The sequence below is a fragment of the Anoplopoma fimbria genome, chromosome 5 (assembly GCF_027596085.1).
Source record: "Anoplopoma fimbria isolate UVic2021 breed Golden Eagle Sablefish chromosome 5, Afim_UVic_2022, whole genome shotgun sequence".
Classification (NCBI taxonomy): Eukaryota; Metazoa; Chordata; class Actinopteri; order Perciformes; family Anoplopomatidae; genus Anoplopoma; species Anoplopoma fimbria.
The window spans coordinates 12,085,238-12,100,394 of record NC_072453.1 but is presented as its reverse complement, the minus strand read 5'-3'; the positions used below and the strand labels follow the sequence as shown (position 1 = coordinate 12,100,394).

The following is a 15,157-nucleotide window of genomic DNA, read 5'->3' as shown; positions in this document are numbered from 1 at the left end:
TCCATTCCATAGGGCCCTCATCGTATGAAGTATGCGAGGCGGCTGCAGGTGTAACATACGTCAACCTCGTGCCTGTATCCATGCAGTTTCTAAGGCTTCAGCCATATTCTCTAACATCCCACTCATCCTTGGGAAAAAAAGAAAGTGTCCTAGACCCTCGGCTCCGCTGGCTTTTTGTCATTATGCCGTATTGTATTCACTGTCATCGTGTTGGCTCAGCTCCAGACACGCAGAAAAGCCTCAAGGATAAAAACTACACGTTGCTGCTGCAGGAGCATTATCATTAAAAGATCCCCCATTCATTCAACCTTTAGACATTGGCCCCTTCTTTTATCTGTGGGCGGCTGTTGATCCATGTGACTTCCCAGTGAGGAATACCATTTTCTGATAGTATAATCCCTTCTCCGGTCCAGGCCGGGTATCTCTTATATTCGTGTCTCTCCCCGGGAGAGTCTGACACACGGCCTTGTGGTTTCTGGGCTGAATGCATCCCTCGCCCTGACGTCCTTATCACTCCTCCCACATTGTGACTCTGATGCACAGGGGAGGCTGGGAGAATGGACTGCGAGGTTATGGAGGGTGTTGCTGTGCTGTGTGATTAAAACAGCAAGTGTAAGAGGAAGTGAAATTAGTTTAACCCTGCAAAACGCGATTGTTGCTCAATAAATGATCACGCTCAAAATCACATTTTCCAAGAAGTGGTTTACAGGATGACTAGTTTCGTCAGAATTCAGAGCAGACAGATTCCCCGTCACCGTTTTCCCACTAATGTAGATTTATTTTTCTTTTGTTCAGCCAGAGGTTATATTGCTAGAACTGCAGAAAGCACAGAGGTTTAAGAGTAAATTCCCTTCAGTTATTTAATCGTTTGACTGCTTTCACAAAGAGGCATTATTTTGTCATTGGGATTTTCTGAGACTGAGGGATGTGATAACATGCTCCTTAGGTATGAAATGTACATTTGTAAAAAAAAAAATAAAAAAAAAAAATGGAAAGAATTTCAATCAGTGCCTGGCCTTGGTTGTAACCTGTTACCCAAATAGAGCAGATACACAAATGCAAGTCAGCATTTGTTCAGGTCGTGACAGTCTTGCATCAATGAAACTTCTGGGATATCTGACGCCTCTTTTAGCTCTTGTGAATGAGAGTTGCTGAATCAGCCTAGTGAGTAAATGTAGCTGACTGTCTTTCTCCTCCTACTATAGGCAGGTGTCAGTGGATGAGGTGGGCTGTTCTCCAGAACCCATCATGGACATCAACTGTCAGCCATTCCCCCATCGCAAAACCTCCTGTCCTCCTGGATCCTGCTCCATAACGCCCCTCTGTGTCTGAGCCGTGATACCTGGGACTCGCAGGCTGTCGCCACCATGACGCAGATGGACTACAAATACAGCCTGCTGGGCTCCACAGTGGACGAGTACCGCAAGAGGCCTTTGCTCCTGCAGGTGGACGATACGCCCATGAACCTGTTTGCGGTCCTCGAGGTGAAACCGGAGCTACCGAGGCGCTGGAGCACGCTGGGCTGCTTCCGTAAGATCCGGCTCTACAGCTTCCTGTTCGGCCTGGCCGTCATGTTCCTCATCATGGCTTCGTACATTCTGACAGGCGACAAGAAGGGTCTCCTCCTCACCCCTTCCCCTTACCACTTCAGCAGCCTGGTCAGCCCGGGACCTTTTGCCTTCAACCTCTCCTCAGTCAAGGACTACACACATATCAAGCTGGTGGTAAAGTCCATCACATCCAAGGTGGAGTTTCGAAGCAGTCGGCAGCTCCCGGAGTTCAAAGCACTGGTTAACAGTGAAACACATGTGAGTATATTCATCCTAATGTACTAAAAGGAGATCTTAAGGTCGCAAATTCTATCCAAAAATTGATTTTGCTATCAGCTTCATTGCCGTAATGAATACCTCAGTGTTTTATAGTATTAAATGTTATCTCTCCATTTTAATCATAATACAAACAAGGCCCAGCCTGATATTGATCTCTCTTTTAATTGACAATCTTAGATGTGTCTAGAAGGATAATTAAATGCTAAGTGAAAGGTGAGTTAAATCAGCATTCAGTCCTACACGCTGTCTACACCGGGTTCAATACAGTTACATTGTTGCAATTCCCTACTGGTTGCAATTTTCCTAATTTAATTTTTAAAGAGATAAAACTGCTCGGAAAGCCTTATATAACACTTCATGTCACCCCAGATAATTGCATATGTCTCTACCAATTTTATTTTTGCACAAGGGATTTAAAGCTCAAAGTCATCCCATAGTGGTCCAACAAATTGGTCCTGTGGCTTTTCTCGCAGTGTCCGTCTCACCTCGAAGCCAGGTTCAATTAACTGTTAATCCTAATGATAATGGCTTGTGCTAGGGCTAATTTGCAACATAACTAATTTCTTATTGAACAAGCTAATGAATAGGAGAGTGTGGCCGCAGGACAATCAATACCATGTCTTTGGATGGACCCGGCATTAATTGTCTCACAGGCTGTGGGCTAGTCATGGAAGCATGGGCCTTCGTTCGATCACCACTAAAAACACTTGTGATATGTGAAAAGAAAAAGACTGGAGGAAAAGAAAAATACTGCAGGAAATGTGTGTGTTACTCCCTTCTACAGTTGAGGATAACTCTGCTTTGCTCAGGGCAGGCTACAGTGCATGGATGTTCATGGACATTGCTGTCTGAAAGTTTTATGACAGATTCCCTTTTTAGTTTTGTATTTTTTGCTTGAATCCACCACATTGTATTTCAAATGAAACAAGAAAAATATACATTTTAAGTGCTGAAAGTGTCCACATCCATACTGGGTGAACAATAAATCATTTTTAGGGCAGTGTATCAGGACAATGATACAAGTTTGAGTTTTGTATAGCCAAATAGGGAAGGTACCAAGGGTGTCTGCGGTTCTCTGTTAGAATATAGCCTTTAAAGTCTTTAAATGCTGAATGATTTGACACCAAATATAAAAAAAAACACAACTATATTTAAGTTTATGTTGACTAATCAGTTCTCTCTCCTGGAGGACTGTGTATAAAACAACAACAAAAATGGCCAATTCCTAAAAACTGTCCGACTGCACTGTATATGCAGAGTTGGCAGAGTTGGCTTCAGATGCATAGACACAAGTGTGCACACGCACACTTGTGTCTATGCATCTGAAGCCAACTCTCTGCCCCTCTTAAGATTTTATCCTCCGGCACAAACTTGTCATGAACGTGCAGTTGGATCCCACACAGATGGTGTTTGCCTACACCTGCCAAAACAGTGGCCTGTATAAATTAAATGGTGGAAGAAAAACCTCTTCCCATAATGAGTCTGTGAATGTTTTTATCTTCCATCTTGCAGCCTTAGCCATGATGATTTTAAAGGGTTACAGAAGACTTTGTCTGAAATGTTTGTATATAGTCGGGGAAGTACGGTGACTTAATTCAGCCTTCTTTCTTTGCTTTAACAGATGTTTTCTGCTATCCCACGCAAATTCCTGCCTGGTGTCAAGAATCCATGCTGGTATGAGGAATACACTGGGAATATCACCTCGGACCCTTACAGGACAAACTTGTACGCGCGCTATTCCAGGCGCTTCCGGACAGTGTTTCAGCACTTGAGGAACACTTTCCGAGAACACTTGTACCACCGCGATGGGAAACTCTACCGCATGCGGTGCCTTCCATATTTCTATATCATCGGCCAACCAAAGTGTGGCACGACGGACCTGTATGACAGACTGAGGCTGCACCCGGATATCAAGTTCACCACTTTCAAAGAGCCACACTGGTGGACCCGCAAGAGGTTTGGTGAGTAAATAAAACTATAATTTGCTGCGGCTGAGGGCCTTTCAGGATGGTACACAATAATTAGAGCCCCAGAGCATTTAAAGTGTGAAACGTGACTCTATACAGTATATCATTTTGGTAAAGCCATGCTTCAGGGGGCTTAAGAAAAGCACTCAGTGACAGATGTTTGAAGGGGTCTCAGCCTTAAAGGCAAACCTGTCTGTTTCATAAGCATAATAAATGTATTTCCTGTATACTTGCTGTCATCATATTGTTAAGATGTTTGGATTGTATTAACTAAATCCCACAATGTATATCAATTTCAGTTTTTAATTGACCAAAAAGTCATTTAGATATTGACTGACAATTTCACTACATCAAATATACCAAAAACTGCGCCCGCAATTATTATTTTCTAATAATGTGAAACCTAGCTGGATGTGAGCCCCTGAATGTGACATGAATTAAGGATCTACGATGCACGCCGTTCAATCTCCTGATGCAATTAACCGAGAAATTAATATTCAACACCTATTTTTGTGCTGCGCATGAGAATCAAGAGGAACTGTTTATTTTCAACCTGAGAGTTGTTGGCCCCGAATTCACAGCTCTAATGGTGTATTTAAGTTCCTTATTGCCTCCTACATTCAACATTTCAAATGGTAATAGTCTTTTTTCCGTTACCCCTTTCCTGTATGCTTTCATACCATCATCGCGTCACATCTTACCGGCTCAACTAGGGCGATATGCAGAGAAAGATCTAGACTAACTGTTCCTCTCCATCATCTGTGACATAGATTTGTCTCTCTGTGGTGGAAGGGACTTGAAAAGAGCACGTGAAAATTACAGCACATGAAGCCTCCTTGCACACTTTGAACCCACATGTGTGGGTGTACTGTTTCTTGCACCTGCAACACATGAACTTTGCTTTTATTCGGCTTATAGGTCTTGCTCTATTTTACACCTTTCCGGCTGCTTTCTTTGCACGCCATGGATTTGACACTCTCATTTAAAAAGAGTAACAGAGCTATCATCCATTTATTTAATTAGACGGTAAATCATTTCCTTTTATGAGGGAGCTGTTGCATATTTAACAAACTCTTAGAGGCATACTTCAGAATAGTATTTCTCTCTAGTTTTAGGGAATATTTGCCAGTTGAGCTTGTGAAGACTTATGCATTGCACACATAAAACCGGCTCCTTTCAGTTCACTCTTTTTAGACACACACACACACACAAGCTACTGCCACAATCCTGGCTTACACTGTTGGTTTTTCGTTTGAACAGGTGGTAATATGTCATTTTTCCCAAACAAAGAGATAAACCATCAAACTGTGCTCGGAGAGGTACGAGCTGCCTCGCTGTAGACATCTGGTCGAATGGCGGTTCTGTCATCTAAATGTTTGGAAGCCATCATGTGTTTGCTTCACCATGTGCATCTGTGATGTTAAAAGAACCACCGCGCCACCACAGATGGGCTTAAAAGCTGCGCAAGATCTGGAAGTGTATGTGGTTAAACTGAAAACCCTCTTTGTATTTAAACAAATCCAACCCCTCACTTATGTTGCAGATGCTTTGTTGCAATGGTTTGATTTGGTGACTTTCACCTAATGACACAAAAAAAGCCTCAATTCTAGTCTTTCCTTAGATGTAAATGTGTTTTCTAAATCAAATGCAGTTGATAATTAGAGCCCAACTAAGCAGTAGCTCCTTTTAAAGAAACTGAGATTCTAAATTTGTGTCGTGTTTTTTGCCCCCAAAAGAAGGAAAATCATCATTCTCAACACCTATCATGCATTTTGTTTGCTTTTATAACTGAAACAGCCATTAAGGCTCATGAATAATGGAGCATCTTCGGCAGCTCAAGAGGCAGGCATCAGTGTGAGTCAGTGTGTGTGTGTGTGTGTGTGTGTGTGTGTGTGTGTCTGCATTTGTGAAGAAATACTAGAAGGAAAGAAAAAAATGTGAAGAGCAGCAGTTAAACTGTAGGGCACCGATCTGTTTCAAAGTCAGCTCTGGTTATGAAATCAGAAAGCAGATTAGATGACTTTATACTGAGTTGAAATATGCGTGTAGCGAATAGATAATCTAATTCTCTTTTAAGAACAGCGGCTGCATTATCACATCAGTGCAGCATGATTTTAAATGGCAATTTCTCACCGCGGAGGACTTATTCTTCTGCTCAGCAATGAGTGATACATATATATTCAGTTTTGCCTGGAGCTATCCGTCTAAAAATTACTTAATGATTTTAATACTTTCACCTGGGGGGTTTGGCAACATTTTCTGAAAATTTCATCAAAATTCTCACCGCAGAAATCAAAGGAGGCTTAACCTAATCGTCGTAGCCAAAATGATTCCTTTTGAAGTTGGTCCAGTTGCTTACTACGCCACTAATCCCTCTGAGACTCACGGAACCGAACTGCTGGATTGATCAGTCTGCATGCCATGCTTATTGTAATGAGTTGTGTTCAGTTTGAGTTGATAATTATTTGAACCTCATAAAGCTGCGGGATGTGGATGAGTTGTTTGCCTTAATTTGTCCGCCTTGTGCTGGGTGTTTTCTGCAGAATGTGATGTTGCGTAGCGGCAGATGCAGCTGTATCCCAAAGACCATACATAGGTCCCTCTCAGATACCCCCCCTTATTCATGATTTCATCTTGCTGTCACTTCCCTTCTTTCACTCTCTCCGTTCTTGTGTTGCACTTAGAGCTATGTGCCGATAATCAGCACTTTTCTCTTAAGACATCCTTCATTCCTCTCGAGGCTCCTCTCATCCGACGCAGTGAAAAAGCTGCTTGGATGTGATCCGCGTCACAGAGGAGCACTTTGAATCTCTGCAGACGTGCCTGTTGTATACAGTGCCCATCAATGAACACAGGCCATTTGAAAAATTGTGTGCCGCTTCATTCATATTAAAAAGATGAAAAAACAAAGCCCCGAAATGAGACACACACACACACACACACACACACACACACACACACACACACACACACACACACACACACACACACACACACACACACACACACACACACACACACACACACACACACACACACACACACACACACACACACACACACACACACACACAGTGCCATCACACCTCACTCAAGTGTAGCCGTTCTGGATTAGTGATGATGCAGGCTGGATGTTTGGAGAGTTTCCTAGAGTTTTTCTGATCATGTTTTTCCTGCTAACTAGAGAACGGTGTTTTACTGCGACACCATCAAAGCATCACTGAAAGCAACAGACGCCGGAGCTACCTCATTATCCTCATGCTGCATGGGTACTCCTAAATCCGACCCTGAATCCCCACAATTGCCTGGTAAATTGTAATTACGCTGCAGACCACAACAGTGCAGATGGAAAACACATTTTCGTAGTCGTGCATTTAAAGCACAAACTCCACATCGGCACTTAATTGGAAACAGGGAGAAATGTAACAGGGACGGTGTTCCTTGATGAATTTGGATTGGATTGGAACTTGCATTTTATTAGGTCACCCCACAGTCAAGACAACACAGGAGCCCTAATACACACATGGAGGGGATCTAATCTTGATGTTTGTAGCCTCAAAAAGAGAAACATAAGTCTGTCACTACTTCTACAAAATATACGATCTGATTACTTGCCATCAAAAGTAAACATGCACTAGAGATGTAATTGTACTCTAAGAAGATTTTCAACCATGTGTATCTTCTTTCACCACCAGGTATCATCCGTCTGAGCGAGGGCTTCCATGATCGATACCCGGTGGAGGACTACCTGGACTTGTTCGATCAGGCTGCTTACCAAATCCAGGGGAACCTCACAGGAAATGCCAATGGAAGCGCCAGCAAACCTAACATCATCATAGGTAAGCCAAATGACAGTCAGATCAAATTATGTTTGTGATAATGTTTGAACGAATTCACTTACTCAGTTTCCTGTGAGCATGTCAGCATCAAAAAAAGCACTTTTCTTTTCCTATAGTAACCAATGGCCCATGCAGAGAATAAGCTTAAAATAAATCTCTGAATCACTGAAAAGCAACTGAAAACAAGCCGTGCAAGGGTCTAAGCCACAGGATCTGTAATGTGGAAACTATTTAGTTGTTGCTTCACAGGGAAATTGTTGCACGCTGTTCAAAGACTCAAGCGTAGAGGCTCATCGATGCATCACCTAGCAGGCTAAATATTAGACCAACCATTGAGAGCGCAGAACATGTGTAAAGGGTAAACTTGGGGGAGGGGTCGCCTGCTAGTCATCCAAAAAAACTGGAGAATTTGACACAAACAGCTTAATATAGAGCCTTTTATTTTACAAAAGATCAAGTAAATGTATTAGGCTGGTACACAGTATTAAAAAAAGGACTAGGATCGGTCTGGGTCCAAAGAACTTGTTCGGGACACCTCTATTGCAGTTCCTGTGGGATTTGGAATAAAGACAAGCAGACAATCCACTATCCTCTTCTCATTTTTTAACAAATCAACCACCGCCTATTATTGTCCAACCGACTTTGTCCAACCCCAATCAAACCCTGAGCCCATTGTTAATTCTATTTCTATTACTTACTATAGTCTTAAGATGAACTGAAACCCAGAAACTGAACATCTAAACACAGCTGTTCACACCAATCAAGCAAAGCAAAGCATCATATGAAACTCATATGAAGCTAATGAGCAACTTCAACAAGCACGTCTGATCCATTTCAGAATGATTATCTAAAGCATTGCATGTTAGTGGGAAGATAAGAGAACAGGATACAATTGCTAGCCTTGAACACAAAGTCAACCATCTGTTTTATCAGATCTCCAGGCAGTTTTGGTTGCACAAACATTTCCTGTTCAGTCTAATCTCTGCCTTCCTGTTTTGTCAAAGTGTCACATTGTGTGAGAAGACAGCTTTAGCCTCCCTCCCTCTGCGGTATCGTATTAGTTAATCAGGTCATGTATCGTATTAGTTACTCAGGTCATGTATCATATTAGTTACTCAGGTCATGTATCGTATTAGTTACTCAGGTCATGTATTGCCGCTGTGATCCGTGAGAGGAACTTGGATTGACAATATTCTGTGCCCTTGTCAGGCTGCAGCCAATAGCATTTGGCTCGTGGAGACCTGTCACAGTGTCACTCGCCCGGTACTTTGCTTGTAATCACGCCTGCAATATTACAAAGCTGCTATTAGAGCAGCAGGTAGTGAGGCTGAAGCACTGAGCTGCTCAGTGGCAGCCACTCTCGCTCCGGCGAGCGGCGATGATTTTTAAAGAGAGCCGGTGACTCAAACCATTACCGCTTTATAATACTGGACTTCCTTCTGCTTCGCTTAGCCACTTCACTGAAGTGCCGTATAAAAAGGAATCATTGTTTTTATTGTGTGTCAGGACAGCAATAATATCCGCAGCGGGGCGGAGAAGGCAGACCTCCGTCCTCTATTTGCATATCCTGCTTCCAGCACCTCTGCTTCCATCCGTCTCTCTCTCTTTTTTTTTTTTTTTTGCCGTCATCCAAACACAATCTCAAAGAACTGCTCAACTGCAAACAAAAGTAGATTGAAGTTTGCTACAATAGCCTTTTCAAGCTGGACTGAGTTGGTGCATTGAGTGCGGCTTAGCGTGCCGCTCTGTTTTGTTTCCCCTCTTTAAATAAATAATTCTTGTAAAGGAGGGGGGGGAGTGTGCCAAAGCCCCACTCAGTATTCACACCATGCTCTGGGAGAGCCCAGCAAGGTGCAGGCCTGTGGCCAGGATCTTGGGCTTCCGACTCTCTTCAACCGCCGGCCAATACCAGAGGCATGCCGGTCTGGCTCTGCCATTTGTTTTCCCTATTACGGCTTCTCCCCGTGGAGCAAAATGAGCCCTTTTAATGGTCACAGAGACCCCTTTAAATAGACTTGATCACAGTGTGTATTATTTCAAGCATGACAGCATTAGCAGCGATCCTGTTTCACTGTCACCGTTGTCACCACAGAAAAATAGGTCCTGGCTATCATCCCTTTCTGTGAGGAAGCGAGGCAGATAAGGCCTGTGTTGTGTTCCCTGCAAATACATCACAGCGTCACTTCACAGATAAGGGGATAATGAAGGCACAGACAGCCTAATGAATCCTGGATATCATTTCTCAGCACAGCCTGATAAAGTTTCTGCTCTGAAATTGTTTGAGGAATGACGTCCTCTGACTGGTTATGAGCACCAGTACTGCCTCTACTGTGTAGAGGTCCTTGTGCAATTTTACTCACAGTTGGAGATGTCACTGCACCTGCTTTATTTGTTTTTGCACTTGCTGAATATTTTTTACATGCTGTGTCTGTTAGTTCCAGCCTTGATTAAAAGGCAATTATATGGAGAAGTTGAAACAAACGTTCATTCATTTATAGATAATTACTTTTTGTCATTTCAGAAGAAACTAAATGGGGAATTTATCGGTTTAAACCGATTACTTACAAAAAATGATTGGAAATCAGATAAAACTATGAAACAAAATGTGAATATCGGATCTTAAAAATAACATACATCCTAAATTGAGGGAGTTTGGAGCAAACTCATAATTAACCACATTTTCTGTACTGTCAATGTCACAAGAGAATCTTGTTTACTGTAAACTAAAATTGCAGGTGTCTTTTTGAAGCAGGAAACACGTTTTTCGATGCACAAGGAAATAAAATGCAGTTGGAAATTAGCATAAACTATAGCTGCGTCTTCATTAACAAAATCTGCTAATTATTTTCCTGATTGATCTATCATTTATTTATTTATTTATTAGTCTACAAAATGATAAACATGGTGATAGCTGACCAAAAGTCGGAAACCATAAAGATATTAAATTCACAATAATATAATGAAACACAAGCAAACCCTCACATTCGAGAAGCTGGGTCCATGAAATATTTAACATTTTGTACTGGTGGTTTAAACCAATCCGCTCTCTTGTAAAGATTGTGAAAATCTATAAAAAAAAAAACAGCAACAATGAGCCTTGTGTATTTAGCTACACACATCGAATGTAACACCTAAGAGTGAGAAAAAACTATGAAAATGTGTCCATGTGTATGTTTTGTTTTGGCTCCGCATATTTGTATGACAGTCTGTGCATGTTTTTATTTGAACCACTGTCGGTTGTATTTCGCAGGCGAGGCCAGCGCGTCCACCATGTGGGATAACAACGCCTGGGTGTATTTCTATGACAACACCACAGAGGGAGAGCCTCCCTTCCTCATCCAGGACTTCGTCCACGCCCTGCAGCCTGAAGCCCGCTTCATCGTCATGCTCAGGGACCCGGTGGAAAGGTGAAAGTCATCTCTGTTTTACTGACTCCCGCTGCATATCTGCACCAAAACGCATGCCAGAAACGATGCAGATGCAGCTCTGAGCTCGCACACCGCCACCTTTGTACCTCCATCATAGCTGTTTACAGTGCAAATACAGACAGATACTTTTCGTGTTTATAGGAAACAAAAGGCCTACTGTCAGAGACGTTGCATTTGCCTTTTACTCAGCCTGGCTGTCACATACGCTTCATTATGATGCCTTTATAGGAGTCACTGAGAACTTACTGCTGAATGCCAGCAAGGCATTCTGTTTAAACTCGATTACTTTATGTAACATTTGATTTCTATTAAACTGTTCATAAGTACTTAAAATTATTATTCATACATGCAATTTTTAAACTCAAAAGTTTTCTGTCCAAGGTTATCATTTCCCCTATTCCCTTTTAGTTGCCCATCATTGAGATCATCTCCAGCCAGAGATAAATGCACTCTGTTAAACCTGTCATAAGCTGGTTTTAATGACCAACTGATCCCCATGGAGAATACCCAATCCTGGATCATTTAAATGGCAATCCTTTATTGGTGCAATACCTATCCAGTCCAGTCCAAGGATGACTGCTCAGTTATAATCATCCAAGTCGTTAAGTTTTTCTCTTTCCTTTGTGTCTTACTGTAAACTACAGTGATCTGCGCATGTGATGCCTCAGGAAACAGATTATTATTGCAAGACAAAATATCTCCGATACAAATTTGTTTACAGAGCATCTCCGTTGTCTTGCAGGCTCTACTCAGACTACCTATACTTCGGTATCGCCAACAAGTCTGCAGAGGATTTCCACGAGAAGGTGTCAGAGTCGCTGCAGCTATTCGAAGGATGCCTTACGGAGTACTCAATGCGCTCCTGTGTGTACAACACTACTGTCAACAACGCCATGCCAGTGAGTGTACCCGCCCTCACGCTTTTTGTCTTGCAGCCCTGCAGAAGGCCGCAATTTAGCGACCAGCGTATTTGCTGGTGGGAACAAAAGAAGTAGAAAAGGAGCGAAAAAGACAGATGGAGTGAAACCCACACTTCATTAGCACATGCTAAAGCTTGCAGGGCGGACTTTATGAAAGGGATTGGCATTAGCTACATTGTTGAACAAGCGGTCGAGGCCGTTTCTAGAGCCTCCCTTTGTGTTAGAAAAACCAAGTTTACCAGGGGAGTGAACTTCTTTCTTACTCACAAAAAAGACCAAGTCTTAGTGTCAGGCAGTGAAGGGCCCCGGTGTTGGGGCCCTGGCCAACTTTTCCCACAGTGCCTTGAGGCAGACTGGCAGGGGGGAGGAGGAGACCGTCCTCTTTTGGCTCCCCCTTCCAGGCTGCCTTATAAACAGAGGTCCTCCTCTCCAACTGCCACAGACAGGCTTTATGGCCCTGTGAGAGCACGCTCACTCTGCTCGCTGGCCTGATTGTCCATCCACTAATATCTCTTCAGAGTTATTAGACCAGGTGAAAAGCATTTCAGCGGTCCCTACAGTGTTGTCTCATCCCTGTGGCTCCTGGAAAAAAACTTTTAGAGCTCAGGTTAGAGTTTGGGGAGAAAAGACGAATAAACACCAGCATGAGAACGCCTTTGGCATTCGCTGTATTTCACGATTGATTTTACAGAAGGAAGAGTTGCTGGTCTGATTCGCAATAATTTATTCTGAACTGCCTTTTAGTTCTGCAAAAGACAACAAACATAAGTCCCTACCCGGTAACAAGGTATTTTGTTGATGTCTACTGTTCTGCAATGAACCGTCATGTGGAAACCAAAAAATGTGTTTAAACAAACATTAGGCGTCCTGCAAACGCGCTTGTGAAATCTCATAAAAGATCAGCAGCCAATTTATTTTGGGGGATTATTTCAGATTTATTTTGCAAAACGCCCATCACAAGTTACCAAGGTTACATCTTTACTGACCAACAGTCAAAAGTCCAAAGATATTCAACTTGTGAACAGCAACACATCCTCACATTTGAGAGAGTAATAACTACCAAATGTTTGTAATTTTTGGATGGATGGATCACAATAATGGGGTGATACTAAATACAACGGCATCGTGGAGGGGTATTAATTGCATATCTGTTGGTAATGCAGGTTTCTGATCGAAAAACTTCGACTTTCTCACATCCTTTAAACACTAACACCACATGATAGCACACATGTTCACGTGCCCACACGGTGCCTTGCATCACCCAGCAGTACACAAGGGGAAGATGAAAGAGCATGCTGGTGGAATTCCCTCCCTCGGTCTTCTGCTCCCTTTCCTGTTCATCCCCCTTAAAAGAAGTTTAACCCATGCATACACCCCCGTGTCCTTCCACTGATGGGGGGGGGGACGGTTTTTGACAGAACTCGGTTATCTCACATTGATTGAATTCTATTTTGTGTCCTCAGGTCAGGTTGCAAGTTGGCCTGTACATTGTGTACTTAATGGACTGGCTGACCGTCTTCAGCAAGGAACAGATTCTGGTCCTGAGGTTGGAAGACCATGCTTCTAACAGGAAATACACAATGCACAAAGTCTTTGACTTCCTTAACCTTGGTGAGAGGCGACACATCCCAACATAAGATCCTGGTCTGTAATCATTCCCTCTGGTGACTCCGATCGATACAATTAACAGATCGCTAAGGACGAAGGGATATGTGAAAAGCCATGTCTGCATGTAGTTAAAAGTACTCAAGGGAAGTAATAAGGGGATTCTAGTGTGTGCCATGTTAACAAAGAGCAGTGCATGTACTGCTTTAGAAAATCCTGTTGATTTTGAAGTTCTTGAGTCGTGTATAGCCCACTAGCTTAGAAAAGGAAATTAAATATCCCTCAGATGGTGTTCTGAGCTTTCTTACACCTTCTAGACAGTACTTTTAGTATCAACCACTCCTTGGGGTATACAGTAGATTGTTTTTAGTAACAGGCCAGTGTATATGTGCTACAGTCAAAATAAAGTCTTGCTCTGTTGGCTGGAAGCCCCCTTGTCTCAGTGGTTCATCCCACAGTTCAGTTGCCCCAAAGCTCAGACTTAGCTCTTCAAAGAGCTGCCAATGCCAGCACAGAATGCGATTACCTCCCAGAGCGTCAAATCTTCTGCTCAGAGCACAGCTGATACAGTGACAGAGAACAGTCCTTTAACTGTATTTTTTTGTTCCATTTGTTTAGTGCTGCGGCAAAATCTGAAGTGGCCCAGGAAGTAGGGATGTGAAAGACGTGTTTGTGTGTGTTGTTTTACAGGGCCTCTGACAAAAGAAAAGGAGTCAGAGATCACAAGAAGTCCAGCATCGAACACCAGGAGGCCGGCTGACAAAAACCTGGGACCCATGCTGCCCATCACTAAAGAAATCCTGCGGGATTTCTACATGCCATTCAATGAAAAGCTGGCCAAAGTGCTGAGGAATGACTCTTTCTTCTGGGAGAGCAACTCCAAACTCTGAACAACCCCATCTACCCTTTAACTTCAGTTTAAAAAAATAAAAACCACTGATGTGTCAGCCAGCCCCCTTCATTTGAGCTTCATCTCTCTCAAGTGCCCATGGAAATCAATGTTTTTTTTATATAAATTATTTTCTAAGTTATAAAAGCAGAGATGAATCAAAGATAGAAAATAGCACAAGAGAGTGTGGTGATTTTGCGTGAGTGAGAGAGAGAGAGAGAGAATGAATAAAAGAGAGAAAGAGATGTTGCCAGGTCTTGATTGTTTTTGTTTTTTGTGACCAGATGTACAAAATTAAATAGTGAATTCAAAGATATCAAACAGAGTCCTGTGCTGTGGTTCTTTTTCTTAAATTCGGTCTCACAGAACTGAAGAGATTGTCCTCTTTGTCTGCCGTAGAATAAATCTGAGCAGGTGAAAAAATTACAATATCCCTTGATGATAAATCAGAGTTCCCTTATACATATTGAGAACAAGCTGAATTAATATATCTGTAATCAGAGCATGAGTTTAGTGAAACAATAGCACCCTCTACTGGAAATTGAATATCGTTGCAATCTTAACATTGGCTTCATTCCAACACTATTGCTGCTGATACCAATAGTAGCAGACCAAAGGTTAAATAAAAAAAGACATCAAATGGAATAAATTCAGTCTTCAAATGCAAACTTCAGATAGTA

At 42.4% G+C, this 15,157-nt stretch overlaps 1 protein-coding gene across 2 annotated transcripts in view; it reads left to right on the top strand.

Annotated features, from left to right (window-relative positions):
- The window catches only part of LOC129091147 (carbohydrate sulfotransferase 15-like), a 31,155-nt gene extending 16,372 nt beyond the window's left edge, over nt 1-14,783 (top strand). For both annotated transcript variants that reach the window (XM_054598655.1, XM_054598656.1), the window contains exons 2-8: nt 1,206-1,808; nt 3,451-3,790; nt 7,492-7,635; nt 10,886-11,042; nt 11,806-11,962; nt 13,447-13,594; nt 14,279-14,783. In XM_054598655.1, coding sequence (XP_054454630.1) covers nt 1,368-1,808; nt 3,451-3,790; nt 7,492-7,635; nt 10,886-11,042; nt 11,806-11,962; nt 13,447-13,594; nt 14,279-14,478 — 1,587 coding nt within the window. In that variant the 5' untranslated portion in view covers nt 1,206-1,367 and the 3' untranslated portion in view covers nt 14,479-14,783. The remainder of the gene's footprint in view (nt 1-1,205; nt 1,809-3,450; nt 3,791-7,491; nt 7,636-10,885; nt 11,043-11,805; nt 11,963-13,446; nt 13,595-14,278) is intronic.
- Nucleotides 14,784-15,157: the final 374 nt, after the last annotated feature.